Genomic DNA, 12,077 nt, shown 5'->3' with positions numbered 1-12,077 from the left:
TTCACCATCTCCCCCTACCCAGTGCGCGCACGCGCGCGCGCACACACACACACACACACACACACACACATCAACCATGTTTAGCCTATAAAATAGGAAGACCATCATAGGAGTGACCGGCTCTCTTAAATAACAGAGCAACAACCCAGACTTGGCCTCCGACCCATGGACACAGGGACATAGATTAGAGACTCCAAGTGTTCTTCTATTGGGGTACTGCTCTGATTATAAGTCAGTACTGCAAGGTTAGTTCAAAATAGCGAACATGATGAAGAATAAATTGCACAAGATGCTATAAAGGCACTAGGGGAGCAACTGGATTATTCCAGGGGTGGCCGTGTACTCAGGAGGGGAAAAAAAAAATACCAGCTCTACTTGTGACAGTAGATACTATTAAAGGGTTTCTTGAGCTTAGCAGGTTCGAAGCAGCTCATATTTCATTGGTGACTCTTGGGCTACATACACATGTTGGGAGAGGGCTGCCTAACTGCCTAAGAGTGCACACAACATTTTTTTTTTTTTTTGGATACTTGTAAAATTTTTTCAGCCCTTGGCCAGAAACTACATTTTTCCCCCTTAACCAACTTAAATTGAAACTAGTAGATTTTTAATTCAATCCATTTTTGTTGCTTCATGTAATTATATTCATCATTTTGAAAAGCCCACAGAATGCAATCATTTTCTGCTTTTATAAGAAGCATAAATGTTGTTTTCAGAGTTTATGTGGAACATTACTGCCTTAAATCTTGATTTTATATAGCATTATTAAATGGGCTGAACCCTAATATTTATGTTGTATAAAAATTCCAAGCTTGAAGTCGTGTAATTTTGTTAGATGTTTTATGCCAGTTTGGTGTTGTTTATGTAAGTGCCATGTTGTAACTCTCCTATTTTTCCTCCGCGCGTGTCCCTCTGCAGGCAAGGAACTTCCGCCTCTACACACAGGAGGTGTTGGAAATGGGTCACAATGTGTCCTTTCTTCTCCTGCTCCCTGCCTCAGACGACGTCTGTACAGCCCCAGGACAGAATAATCCTTACACCCCACACTCAGGGTTTCTTAACCTCCCTCTTCAGATGTTTGAACTTGGTATAGTAGCTTGTTTCACCTAGAAATATTAACCCAGCCTCCTTATAATAAAATCACAAAGTTATATCTGTTCCCCTTGTCCCAGTGGAGGGTCAATAAATCACATGATGGCTTTGGCAACAACCCTTCCTAGAACTGTGTACAAGTCTGAGAGAGAGCAAAGCTCCAAGACTATGTGCCGGAGCAATAATTATTGAAACCTAGGTAAGGCCCATTGGAGAGGAGGGGGTTCTAAACAGAGTGTTCAGTTATCAGGCTGCAGTTCTTGCCTTCCCTTTGCTTTCTTAAAACACAAATATTAAGAACTGATGTTTTCATGAAAAGCACTGCCCCTCCCTCCTTCCCTCCCTCCCTCTCTCTCTCATCTCCAACTGGGAAAAAAAATGGTGAAATTAAAATATAAAGTGTGTATCACTCTGAAGGGAAAAAAAGTCAATTAGTGCTAATTTATTAAATAGACTCTAATATTAAATAGGCTCTAAATTTCTAGCAGACCATTTGAAAAAAAATTGACAGGGTCTCCCAGGATGCAATATTGTGATTATAATGTGGAATTCTGAATGATGGAAGATCTTATCCTGACTTTCAAAAATGAATAGCCTGGGCCCCAGTTTCTCTAGTTTTACAGAGACCCCTGCTGCCCACTGAGAATGTGAATAGGGAGGCTTTGTCTCTTCCCCATGCTTCATCTTATAACAGACCAATAAGAGGCAATTAGCAAGAATTCCGTCAGTTCAGATGAATTGTAGGATTTGTGGGGGGTGAGTGGCTGCATGGGTAGAATGGAGGCACACACACTTTGGATTGCTCCCGAGCCACCAGATTTAGCAGCAGACAGGGCAACTGCCATTCTGAGACCTGGGCATCTGAATCTGAATTTATCCCTTGAGGATAAATGGATTAAGCCTCTCTGTTTCCCTTGCTCTGAGCAGGTCAGATGCCAAAAAGCTAGAATAGCAATTATTATTTTCCAGAAGAGGAAGAATTATTAAGAGAAGCCTGAATCTGATTTGCAGACCGGGACTTGAGAGTCCTGGGTCCCCTATTGTGTGACACTGGCAATCACTTAACCTTTCTGCACCTTTTCTCTGTCAAATGATTAATAACATTGGCCATGCCACTCTCAAGAGGCCTGGATGTGAATATGACCCCATCCAATGAGTTCCCCACCCAAAGAACATTATTAGTCCATGACATGACTGCACTGCTGTTACAAAATATAGTTTGGGTCATGGTATTTCATTTCAAGTCAATAAATATATATTAGATACCTATTGTGGAGATTCAGAGATGAGTAGGACAAAGGCTCTGCCTGCAAGGGGCTTTCAGTACAGTGGTAGGGAGTAAAATAAGGATACAAATTACTATTAAATGAGGTAGGATATGCCAAAATCGTAAGTATTAAGTGATATTGAAAAAAGAAAAGAAAACACATTTTTCTCAAATACTGTAGCAGAAAGCCACCTTGGAGGACAGGATATCTGACGTGGGTGTTAAAGAACGGACAAGATGTTAATAAACATGGACAATAGGAAAAGCTTTCTTGTCAGGGGGAGCAGAATGAGCAAAGACATGGAACAGAAGATCTCAGAAAGAGTCAGGAAAGGAACAAGTGGTCCGGTTTGGCTAGATCAGAGAAATGATGTGAGGAAATAGTGGACATAGAGGTATGGGCAAGTCATGGCCATATAGGGCAGTATCTTAAGAGTCAGGCTGAGGAATCTGTTTAAAATGGATCAAGAGCAGGGTTGGTGGATAGTTCAGGAGTTATTATAATAGTCCAATAGTAGGGTAGAAACAAAACCCCCCAAAAAGGAAACAAATACAGATTAAGAAACATCAGGAGTAATACACAAGATTGAGCAACTGTTTGAATGAGAAAAGGTGAAATCTACAGACTTCTAGTACTCTCATGGCTTTCAGCCTCAAAGACTGTGAGCATACTGCTGCCATTATCCACAGTAAGGAAATCAGAGAGGAAATGGCTGGGGGAAGAAAATGATGCTTTTAGCTCTGTCTTGAATGCGAAGTGTGAATTCATCCAAGCGGACATGTCCAATTGGCAGTAAAATGCAAGAGAGCAAGTTGGGTACTAAACAGAAATTTGGCCAGTGTCTATTAATAACAGCTGATGCCATGAAAGTTAATGATTTCCAGGGGACAGATCATTGACAGAGAAAAGACCTAAGGAAATACTTCAATGGAGAGCTAACTGAGAGTCCATTCTGTGTGAAATGGTCATCATTGTTCCATGATTACAAGCAAAAACGCTCATTGGTCTTCACAGTGACAATCAATGATTTCAGATCACTCATAATAGTGTAGGACTCCCAAGACCCTGGAGGATCGACCCTCAAAGTGTCCTCTCTATCCTGCCTTCTGGGAGGCTCAAGCACTTTTCCTGGGCAGCCACACTTTGTCCTACTGCTGTTACTCTCTACAATATCCTCTCTCCACTCATTTGTTCATTAATTCAGTAAATATTTACTAAGTAACTTACCATGTGTCAGGCACTAGTCCAGGTACTAAAGAATCTGTGATGAACAAACTCCCCATGAAGCAGACATTCTCGTGGAGGAGAAAAACAGTAAACAATTGAACAATCACTACTGTACATGTCAGACAGTTGTGAGGGCTATAATGAAAAACAAATTAGGGTAAGGGGCTTGAGTGAAGTGACCGGAGCTATGGTTTTGTACAGGATGACCTGGGAAGGTCTCTCTATAGAAGAAACATGTGAGGAGGGACCGGAGGTTTCCATACAGTGGGAAGGACAAGTGCAAAGGCTTTAAAGTAAGAGTGTGCTTGGCTAAAAGATCAGCGTAGGTGGTGGAGTGTACCAAGCAAAGAGCAACAAAGACAGGAAATGAGATCAGAGAGTGAATGGCTAGATCATGCAGGGTCCTACAGGCCATGATAAGACCTTTGGATTATCCATGATAACTCTGGATTGTACTTTAAGTGTGCTGGAAGTCCACAAGAGAATTTTGAACAGCAGAGTAACATATTAGAAGCTCTGCAAAATCTGGTAGCCCCCCACAAAATAATAATAATAATTAATAATAATAATAATAATAATAATAATGGAAACTAAAAAGCTTAACTTTGTTTAACCCAGCAGTTTCCAAATTGACCATGATTGGAACAATTTTTGGTGTGGCACTTACAAAAAACTAAGAAAACACACTTTAGGATATGATGCTCTAGACCACTGCTTCCCAAACTTTAATGTGCGTAAGAATCACTTGGAGAGCATGTGAAAAGAGACCTGGAGTCCCACCCCAGAGATGCTGGGACGGGGACTAGAGAATTTGTTTTTCTAACAAGCTCTCCGCTGATACTGTGCTGATACAATCCATGGACCACACTTGAAGTAGTATTGCCTAGAACACAGAGAAAAAGACATTTGAGGAATTTACAGAACTAGAGATGTAGTTATCATAGTATCATAGAATCCAAGAGGACCTATCTCTTTGACATATCTTACCTCTTCTTAATACTAAAAACAATATGACTGTAAGATACTATTCTTCATCTATGAAAGCCAAGCCATAGATCAAAGCCTGGGTCTCAGTAGTTCCTGACTTTAAAATGTTTTTTTTCCTAGAATAAAATATACCTTCATATTCTCCTGGTCCTCCTTCATTACCATACCATTGGTGATCCAACTGATTAATGAGAACAATATAAGTTTCCAGAAAAGATCACCTGACTGGGCTTGGTTCCACTGACATACATAATTCTATTAGTCTTTTCTAGAGACCAGGAGGAAATGTTGCCAGTAACAGGAAATTAACACACACTAGTACAATGTCTATTATACTTCAGCACCACTAGCAACAATTTTTAAAATATTTTTCAGCCTTAGTAAGAACCATGACAGACTCTATCTTATCCCCAAAAGCAATCAAAGCTTTCCACAAGAAAATTATCATACTTCTTCTATTAGACTTTAGCCCACTAAGCATTTAATAACAATTTCTATAGGAACTTCTAAGAGCTTGCTATATAGTGGGCCTAAGCCCTCAAGAAAGATGCTAAGCAATTTTTACTTGTTTTTTACAAGTAGGGACTTCTGTCTTCCATTGATAGGTCCATAGTAAAAGATCAACAGACACACTAAGCACTTCTGAGAAAGAGAACGTTACTGAAAATTCAATCAGAACTCAGAAAATCGTAAGAACACAGGAATTTTAATGAAACTTGAAAAGGTGCAAGTTACTGGCACAGGTAAATTATAAAAAAGTTTACACTGTATTTCCGTTTGACTTGTACAAGTCACCCCTGTCCCAACAAAAGGATATGAGATTTGGCAAAGTGACCACGTTCCTGACAGCAGCCTGAGTGATCACAGATAACTTGCTAACCAGCTACGGAAAACTGTGTCCGCGCCTATTCTAGCACTAAATAGATCTAGTAAGGACAAAACGATAAAGGAGCTTAGCCCTCTGTCTCCTCGAGTAAACACTAGACTGGGGCAAACCCATAGGCTATTCTCTCACAGGATTACTTGTAGGGGACAAGGAGACTGTCATGGAGATGTGGTGAGATCTCTGTGAGAAAGGTGGAGCTAAGGCAACGTGGTACAAGGTCCAGTCTACTCCCTCTCCTTAGCCTGAGAGCTGACACTCCGCCCATCCCATCCTTTGGATAGGAGCAGGATAGCACTCAGCAGCAGTAACAAAGCATGTGCCTGGGGACTGACAAGGGTCACTATTTAAACTGTTCCCAGAAACAAAAGGAAAAAGCCGTGTCATGAGCTCTTAGAATTTCTAATGATGTGCCATCTTGAGGATTTGCCTCACCTGCACTGAGGAGGTGGCCCTGTCCTGACCCTATGGGCAGTCACAGTTGACAGCAGGCCCATGATAAGAAAAGTTGAATTTATTTATTTCCTTGGCTCTGTGACTCAAGCTGATTGGACTAGCAAGATTATAAAACTGGGGGATTTTTAAAAAACAGTTTGAAGCCTGGTATATATTTCATACTTAAGTGTTTGGCTGCATTTTTCATTCAACAAACATTTCCTAGTTTCCACTGTATGCCAAGTACTGTGCTGGGGCTGAACATACAGATGTTAATAAGACAAAGTCTGCCCACCAGAAGCCTAGAACCCAGTAGAGGATACAGAAATCTATACCAAAAGTCCCAATATAATGAAAGCCTGGCTATAAAAGGAGGGCTATTGAACTTCAAAGGAAAGACACCTAATCCTTCCTTAAAGAAATAATATTTGAGCTAGATCTTGAATTAGAAAGAAACATCCAAAAAGGGGGGGGAGGGGCGCCTTGGTGGCTCAGTCAGTTAAGGGTCCAACTTTGGCTCAGGTCATGATCTCACGATTCATTGAGTTCAAGCCCCACATCAGGCTCTCTACTATCGGCATGGAGCCCACTTTGAATCCTCTGTCCCCCTCTCTCTGCCCCTCCCCCGCTCATTCCCTCTAAATAAATAAATAAATACATAAATACATAAGTAAGTAAGTAAACAAAAAAAATGAACTTCAAAAAATATAGTGAGGGGCGCCTGGGTGGCTCAGTTGGTTGGGCGGCTGACTACAGCTCAGGTCATGATCTCGTGGTCTGTGAGTTCGAGCCCCGCGTCAGGCTCTGGGCAGACAGCTTGGAGCCTGGAGCCTACTTCGAATTCTGTGTCTGCCCCTCTCTCTGCTTCTTCCCTGCTTGCTCTGTGGCTCAGTCGGTTAAGTGTCTGACTTCAGCTCAGGTCATGATCTCATGGTTTGTGAGTTCAAGCCCCACATTGGGCTCTGTGCTGACAGCTCAGAGCCTGGAACCTGCTTCGGATTCTGTGTCTGATTCTCCCTCTGCCCCTCCCCCACATGTGCTCTGTCTGCCTCTGTCTCTCAAAAATAAATAAATGTAAAAAAAAATTTTTAATATATATATATATATATATATATATATATATATTTAGAAAAAAAGAAACATTCAGAAAAGGAAAGAAAAGGCAGAGCTAAAAAGGAAAATCATTTTAAACAGAAGGAACAACATGCACAAAGGCTTAAAAACCTGAGGAAATGCAGTCCAATTAAGTACACTCTTAGTGGCTCATTGTGCCAGATGCTTAAGGCACCTGAGAAGAGTGACAGGAGATGAAACTAAATATTAAAAAGGTCAGAATCACAAAGGGCTACCTATGCCATCCTAAAGAAGTTAGATTTTACCATGTAGGCAATGGGAAGTCATGAAAAGATTTTTTAAAAAGGAATAATATGGTCTTACTGGATTTTAGCAGCTCTGTGGAAGATGGATTGCAGAACAGCAAAAGCGAGGGCAGGGGTGCTGGGGCTAGAGTCAACGAGACAGCTGAGAAAGTGGTCCAGGTGGCAATGATAAGAGCCGGAACCAAAACTGCCACAGGAGGGGTGTAGAAGAGAAAGCAGAGGCAAGAGGAACTTAGGAGTTAAAATCAACAGGACTTTGTGATTGATCTAATGTGGTTGAAGAGCAAGGTGAAGGAGCCACAGAGTCTGAATAGGGTGCTGAGATGGATAATGTTGCCATCTACCAAAATAGGAAAGATGAGGGGAGGAACAGGTTTGGGGGAGGGTAAAGATGATGAGTTCAGTTTGACAAATGATGAGTTTTGAGGTGCCTGTGGGATATCCAGGCATTGAGCCTAATGGAATCCAGGCCACAGGCTTACAAGAAATGGCACAGTCTCAACCCTCATTCCTAAGGCCCATTTTTCATGATTTAGGATACCATTCCTGAATTCCAACTGTCAACTCCTTCACTACCAGGAATCTTTAGAGGGGCATCTTGTGCCCAGGCTCTTTCCGACACCTTGGCAAAGAAGTCATGGAACTAAATTCACCCCAGGAGGTAACCATATTGATTTTTTAGCTTCTAAACTAGGCTCCATGACCCAGACTTATTAGGATTTTACTAAGTTAAAGATCTTAAGAAGAATATTCTACTCTCAGTCCTGTTCTAATATTCTAACTCAAAATGCCTCATTCTTTCTAAAGGGTTGGGGCAAGGGTGTGAAGAAAAAATTATTTTGCTTATGATATGTGCTACATGCTGTGCTGGGCACTGTATGTATACGATAATGAGTTAATCCTAAGCAGGCATTACTATCAGTCTTAGATGTGGGAAAATTGAGGCTCCCAGAGATTACATGCCCACTGCCACGCAGGTAGGAACTGACAGAACTATGATTCAAACCCAATTCTGTCTGACACCTAAACGCAAGTACTTTCTACTCTATGATACTCCTAAACCAACTTCTAGTGTTGGTGCTGAATGCATTTTAGTCTGTCACTATCTTATATGCAAAAAAGAGGGAGAGAAAAAACACCGCAGAAAATTAGACATAGTATATAAATTACTAACAAATCATGTGGTCCAGATAATGCATTGTTGTACCCTTATACCATTCTGTCTGTTAAATGCATGTGATTCACATTAGAAAAAAATTAGAAGCTTCCAGTCTATCCTCCCCTCCTCTGTGATGGCTACCAAATGTATCATTGCTAAACCACAAAAGACTATGTTAAAGTAACATTTGTTAAAGTAACATTAAAGGCTCTGGATAAAAACCACTAGTGCGGGAAAGTGAGGCACTGTAGTTGAAAGGTCCTTACAGCTCACTGTGGTGAGTGGCACGGGGTGGGAGGGGTTGGTGTGGGCACTGTGAGACCACCCACTGATCCAAGGCTCCTACCACAAGGAGACACAACAAGAGAAAGTTATGGACACCCTGGCGTTTTAGAATTCATATGGGACTGATAGTGTTTCTTTTAAAGAAATTCTTTAGTGCCTCTCCCTAATCTCCCTATCTTCATATTTTAGAGAGAAGAGAAAAAAACGGATTTTTTTTTCTTTTCTTTATTTCCTTTCTTTTTTTTCCAACTTGGTTTGGAAAGGCAGACTGTGAGACACTTCACTCTCTTCACTCTCCAGCCAAGAGAGGACATCTGTCAAGTGCTAACAGGATATAATCCCTCCTTGAAAGGCATAAAGACACATTCAGGGAGTTACAAGGGTCAAGAGTAAGCTACGAAGTAATGGTGACTCTTTCCTGTAGAACTGCCAGCAAATATCACAGACCTGAAATACACCTTTCAAAACAGGAAAATCAAGAGCACAGAGAGAAGAGAGAACAGAGGGAAAGAGGACACTTTGGAGGAAGGGTCTGCCCTCTTCCGACCAGGATATGCATTTTGTTGTTGTTGTTCATTCAATCAATAAACATCAGTTGAGAAGTTATAATGTTCCAGATTTTGAGGAAATAAAAATAGGAGACATGACTGTTGCCCTCCCAGAAATCACAGTCTAATACCAAGGCATTCAAGTAAACACATAATTATAATAAGGCAGGGTAAGTGTCCCGATACATTTAGAAACAAGTGCTCCAGGAACACAAAAGAGAAACTAATTCCACCTGCAGAGGAAGAGGTGTCAGTGAAGATTTCACTGCAGAGGAGACACAGTTTTAAACTGGATCTTAGAGTATCAGAAGAAGCTGACCTGAGGATATTGGTGTGACCTGAAGACACTGGTAGGAAAGGGTATTTGAGGACTAGAAAAAGGCATGTGCGAAAGTATGGAAGTGTAACAAGACTTGTAATAAATTCAGCCTGATCGAAGTTTAGGATTAACTCGAGCGGAGGGTGAAGGGTGGTTGCATGATGGAAGGAAGATATGATTGAAGATATATTCAAATCCTATATTGCAAGGTTCTTTCCTTATGGTGATAAGAGGTTTGGGGAGCATGGGTGGCTCAGTCAGTTAAGCATCTGACTTCAGCCCAGGTCATGATCTCATGGTTCGTGGGTTCGAGCCATGCGTTGGGCCTCTGGGCTGACAGCCTGGAGCCTGGAGCCTGCTCTGGATTCTGTGTCTCCCTCTCTATCTCTGTCCCTCTCCCACTCATGCTCGCTCCCACTCTCTCTCTCTCTCTCAAAAATAAATACTAAAAAATGTTTTAAAAAGAGGTTTGATTTTTGTCCTGAAGTCAAGAAGGAGCTCTGTAGAAGTCTTTAAGCAGGGAAATAGCATGAAAAGTAGGTGTTTTGGGAGAAGTTCAATAGTTTGTCGTTTCCAGAGAGGTTCCATGAAATTAGTTCTTCTATGAAATTAGTTAGGCAAAGAAGTGCTGCACAGGAAGTGGGAAGGAAGGATCTGATACCAGAGAGAAAAACCAAGCCTAGAACTGAGAAACACCTCCTTTAAATGGTGCACACTTGGAATAAGGATGGTCCACAGAAGCCCTCACTCCATTCTTCTCTTCTACTTCCATATGAGGAAACACAAACAGAGCAGATTATCCTTACACACACCAGAGATTCATCCTAGGAGGAAAGCAAGCAAGCAAGTAGGCAGCGGTAAGATGGAAATTGTAAGGTGCACAGAAATCTCTCACTCTACAGAGAAGTAGGGCTTCCTACTGAGGTGTGGAGATGACAAGATGCCTCGTTTTAAGGTAGTGTGGTTTTAGCTTCCCTAAATGTCCAGGTCTAGGTCTTTGGAATCAATAGCAAAGAGGCCCAAGGGCAGTAATTAGATGTTCCTCCTAGAATTCTTCACTAAAGAAGCCAGAATAGAAATGTTTCCACCAATTTTGGAGTTATAACAGCCCTATTTCCAAAGCATGGAACAAACTAGGAAAGTCAGAGATACACAGAGTAAATGAGGTTCCTGGAAAGTGAGTCTGCAAATTCAACAACGGCCAGGAAGAAACTGGTACTCCACTATGGTTCAGGATGCTTTCCTCAGCTCACTGGAATCTAATGTTATGGTATGTGATCAGAGCCAGGTAGAGAAGGATGGAAAATCTGATCACCTCAGGGTACCTGCATGAGGCTGAGTCCCACACTCCTCTCTCCCTCCTCCAAGATGGAGATAAAGGTTAGACTATTTCCTCTGGCCTCTGGCCCATTATCTTTTGAGAGAGGAAGGCCAAGTCTGCCAAAGACAAAAATGGTCTATCTCCTTCCAGGGCAGCTGGGAAGCAGAGAGGCAGGAGAAGGATCAAAACCCATCATACCAGGTCCTCTGGGAAGTTTTCCAGCCAGACAAAAGATACCCTGAGAGAAGTATGCCTTGCATCTTCTGGGACTTTTGGCCTTGAAAAGAAGCATATAAGATACTTACTGGAAATCAGACATGGAAACCAAAACTAGGTTGCAAATTGCTACTTGACTTTTTTTTTCCCTTTAAAGTGATAAGCAAATTTATTTTCTCAGAAATGAATATATATATATGTGTATATATATATATATATACACATATATATATATACACACACATATATATGTGTGTGTATATATATATATATATTCACACACAGATACATAGAGAGGGATATATATATATATAGATAGATAGATATATAGATATACTTACACACAGCCTCAACTTTAGGAGCTGAACATAAACTGCAGCTTGAGCCAACCCCACTTCCCCATGCCTTACCAGGACTTGGTAAACCTTAAAAGGGAATACTGTCTGACTAAAGCCAGACAACTGGCCCCTAAAGAGCACATTTATAATTTATTTATGGCTTAATATTTTCCACTGATAGGATTAATAAATCATGTTTTCATTCAACTTGTTTTCTCTGAGGTATGAATTTCTCTATTTTGATACCAGATCTTAACATGTTTTATTTTGCTTGTCCATTTTCCAGTTCATTTTTGCAGCTACAGGGAGAAATTTATTAGTCTGTATTGCCGCCTTTCTGCTGTTGTGGAGCTGGATTCTCTGAATACCCAACAGTCCCTGAGGGAAGCCATCTCAGACAGCGAGGTTGCAGCTGCCAAACAAAGACACCAGCAAGTGTTAGATTTCATTCAGGTAATCGTTTATTTCTTCTGAGGTGGAAGGAAGAAAGAAGTGGCAGGGTGGAGGGAATGAGAACCAAGCATGAGAAAGAACAGCAATCTGGGTTTACTTAAAGACAACAGTATGCAAGAGCCTGTTGATTTGGTTAAAATGTGGAGTTTAGGAAGATGTGAGTTTTT

At 41.2% G+C, this 12,077-nt stretch overlaps 1 protein-coding gene across 1 annotated transcript in view; it reads left to right on the top strand.

The window, feature by feature from the left end:
* The window catches only part of ANKFN1 (ankyrin repeat and fibronectin type III domain containing 1), a 174,278-nt gene that overhangs the window by 141,050 nt on the left and 21,151 nt on the right, over window positions 1-12,077 (top strand). Inside the window, exons 16-17 of the mRNA XM_060646482.3 lie at window positions 919-1,087; window positions 11,744-11,910. Coding sequence (XP_060502465.1) covers window positions 919-1,087; window positions 11,744-11,910 — 336 coding nt within the window. The remainder of the gene's footprint in view (window positions 1-918; window positions 1,088-11,743; window positions 11,911-12,077) is intronic.

Source organism: Panthera onca, chromosome E1 (genome assembly GCF_046562875.1).
Source record: "Panthera onca isolate mPanOnc1 chromosome E1, mPanOnc1 haplotype 2, whole genome shotgun sequence".
Classification (NCBI taxonomy): domain Eukaryota; kingdom Metazoa; phylum Chordata; class Mammalia; order Carnivora; family Felidae; genus Panthera; species Panthera onca.
The sequence above is the reverse complement of the archived record's forward strand: the minus strand, read 5'-3'. Positions and strand labels throughout refer to the sequence as shown.